At 56.7% G+C, this 2,717-nt stretch overlaps 2 protein-coding genes across 2 annotated transcripts; both read left to right on the plus strand.

Moving 5' to 3' along the window:
- Positions 1 to 288: 288 nt before the first annotated feature.
- CONPUDRAFT_68403 (uncharacterized protein) lies at positions 289 to 1,311 on the plus strand (the record flags this gene model as incomplete). Its single annotated transcript, XM_007777852.1, has 1 exon — positions 289 to 1,311. The coding sequence occupies one exon, from the start codon at positions 289 to 291 to the stop codon at positions 1,309 to 1,311; it is 1,023 nt and encodes a 340-aa protein (XP_007776042.1).
- Positions 1,312 to 1,988: 677 nt separating this feature from the next.
- CONPUDRAFT_22125 (uncharacterized protein) lies at positions 1,989 to 2,519 on the plus strand (the record flags this gene model as incomplete). The annotated part of the gene is made up of 1 exon (XM_007777853.1): positions 1,989 to 2,519. A coding segment is annotated over one exon (531 nt), but the record flags the coding sequence as incomplete, so codon positions are not given.
- Between the last annotated feature and the right edge of the window lie 198 nt (positions 2,520 to 2,717).

A 2,717-nucleotide genomic window follows, 5' to 3' on the forward strand; every position in this document is an offset into this window, starting at 1 on the left:
GCTCGGCCCCGGTTTACTCGAAACGCGCGCGTGGACTCTCAGTATCGAGGAGGATCTCGAGCCCGTTGACGCAACTATGCTCATCAAGCGGCGGGACTACGACTCCATGTTCGGGGCTACCGGAAGCCTGTGCTACGTGGTGCCGATGACTGTCTTCCCCTACCCGCCGTTCCGAGAGACGCTGAGGACAGAGACACACATCAAGGCGTACGCGCTTCGAGGAGATGTAAGCAATGACTTGTCTTTGCTCAATAATTGGCTGATGCAACTATACAGGAGGAGGTATGGATGCCTATGCATAAGATACCTAACTTTGCGTTTGGCACGGTTGCACGCCGTCACGTCGTTCGAATCTTCCTGCCGCGTCTGTGGCGACAAGGCGAGGATCCCATTGTCACTCCTCTCCACTTGGCGCGCATCTACAACCGCGTCGTCTTGCCCCTCGTGAAAGAGATGTTCCCCAACGAGGCCACCCACTGGCCTGCGAGCTACCGAGGGGCAGAGCTCCTCGCACAGACGTGCGGACAGGGCGGTTTTGCACGGATGGGCTACGACGTCCAGCCAGACCGACTGGCTGAGTTCGGCGAGCGGGTCTTGGTGAGGCTAGGAGAGGTTGACCAAGCCTATCGGAACGCATACTTTGGGCACGAGCTACGCGGTTACAAGGGTGCGACGGCGCACAATCCGGACGAAGAAGAAGAACGGGAGGGGTCATTGGAAACGATGCTGTCCGTGCTGGATCGGGATCAGGTGGATGAGGATCGGTGGTACATCGACGTGGCGATGGAGTTCGGTCGACGGGGGCATGTGGTGACGTGGGCTTCGCGTAGTCATGCGGAGATCCTGTTGGCGATTTGCCCGGGACTGCGCCGCGAGCATGTCGAGCGGCGGATGAAGTCGAAGCAGTACCATCTCGACCGACTTAGCCACTTGCTGGAGGTGGCAGGATTCCGCGCAGAGATGGAGTTCTGGGGTCGCAAGGAGGTGCTATGGGCTCAATGTTATACCACCGACAAGGCGGCGAGTGCACAACTGCACAACGGTATCTTCAAGACAAGGTGGCCATCGGAGCTATTGAAGGAATCGGAGCTGGATAGGTTGCTGAGGGATATGGTGAAGATGAGTGAGATGTTAGCGATATGTGCGGGGAAGGGTGAGGTGGAGGAGGGAGTGGAAGCTACCGCTCAGGATGCATGCGCCCGCGTGGAGGTCAGAGTGACGCTGGCGCAAGCGCTCACGGACTTGGTTGATTTGCCGGATGGTCTGCTGGAACGGGGTTTGCTGCAGATACCGAGCTGGCAATGGTGGTAAGTGCGCACATAGCTATGACATATGAATGATGCTGACGTTGCTTCAGGCTGCTGAAATACTTGCGCGTGTACGCTGCCAACGTCGTACTGGGGAGCATGGTCAACAGTATCCTACCAGAGCGCCAAGTCCACCACGCGCTTGTCATCGGGGCGATGGCAATTTGGATCATGAACGGGACGTTTCGGAACCCTCTCGAGAAACTAGAGGACCTCGCCATGCTGGCTTGTCCGATAGTGGAAACTGATCCCGACCTCGACGATGAAGTGGCCGATGATCTGCTTGACGACGAGATGGAGCCGCTGATGTTCGAAGCCGGGATCTACTTCGTATGCGACACCGTCCGTGACAAGGACAGTCAGCAGTACCGTATTCCTATCAACCGAACTCTGCAAGAAGACGCTGTCTGCAAGGCGTTTGGCGCCGCCAACTACGAGCACCTTCGATCGAAGCTCGGTGCCGCCGTTTTTGCGCGTGTCGAACCGTCTAATCCCGATAGGAACAACAACCGTGCGGCTGGGCGCGAGCGGGATGTCAACGAGTGGCGGGATGAAGATCGCGAACGCCCGCAGTTTGCTGAGGAGCTGCAGGGCATTCGTCTTCACGGTCCTTTGGTGTTGGAGGGGGACGACGTCGACCTGGCGAGGGTAACGCGCAACGGCATCGCTCAGGTGGTCTACGACGAGTTACCGGCGGACCGCGAGGCAGGGCCTGTAGCAGAGGGGATCTGGGAGCAATTCATGTTCGACGCCATCATGGAGGCGTCCAACCAGCGTGCGTTCACCAAGGGATCGCACTTGACCTTAGACAGGCGCCAGAGGATCGAAGAATCTACGGAACGCCTCTTCAAGGCGTTAGGAATGCCTTTCCGTCAGGTCCAGTACAAGCGCTGCCCCACCAAGACATGGAGGATGCACTTCGACAGGTGTTTCCCACTTGTGTTCCCGACCAAGGCCGCCCAAAACTGGAAGGAATGCAAGTATTTCAAGGACTGGTTCCGCCTTCTCCGTCGACTGAACGATGACGAGCGGAAGGAAGTCCGAGAAGCACTCTGGAGACAGTGGGACCAACTCCTGTGGGCGCCGTTCACGGGATCGGATAGGATGTGGGGTACGAAGTGCTGGGAGAACATTCGGGGTGCCGCTAACTGGGTTCGCTTGCCTGCTATGCCTAACGATGTGGCTGCTACTCACATTGCATTGAGCCCTCGCGTTCCTCGAAACGAGGAGCCTTACATTCTTCCCGCTGGCATGTTGACGCTGGAGGAGGCAACTGGTGATGAGATTGACGCCAACTTGTAATCGATGTTCACTAATATAAACATATCGCGTACTTGTCATATAAATAGATCTCGAATTTGAAGCTGTTCTCATGCATTTGACCAAAGACAGTATAAGAAATTGTGTAAG

Source organism: Coniophora puteana (genome assembly GCF_000271625.1).
Source record: "Coniophora puteana RWD-64-598 SS2 unplaced genomic scaffold CONPUscaffold_119, whole genome shotgun sequence".
Taxonomy (NCBI): Eukaryota; Fungi; Basidiomycota; class Agaricomycetes; order Boletales; family Coniophoraceae; genus Coniophora; species Coniophora puteana.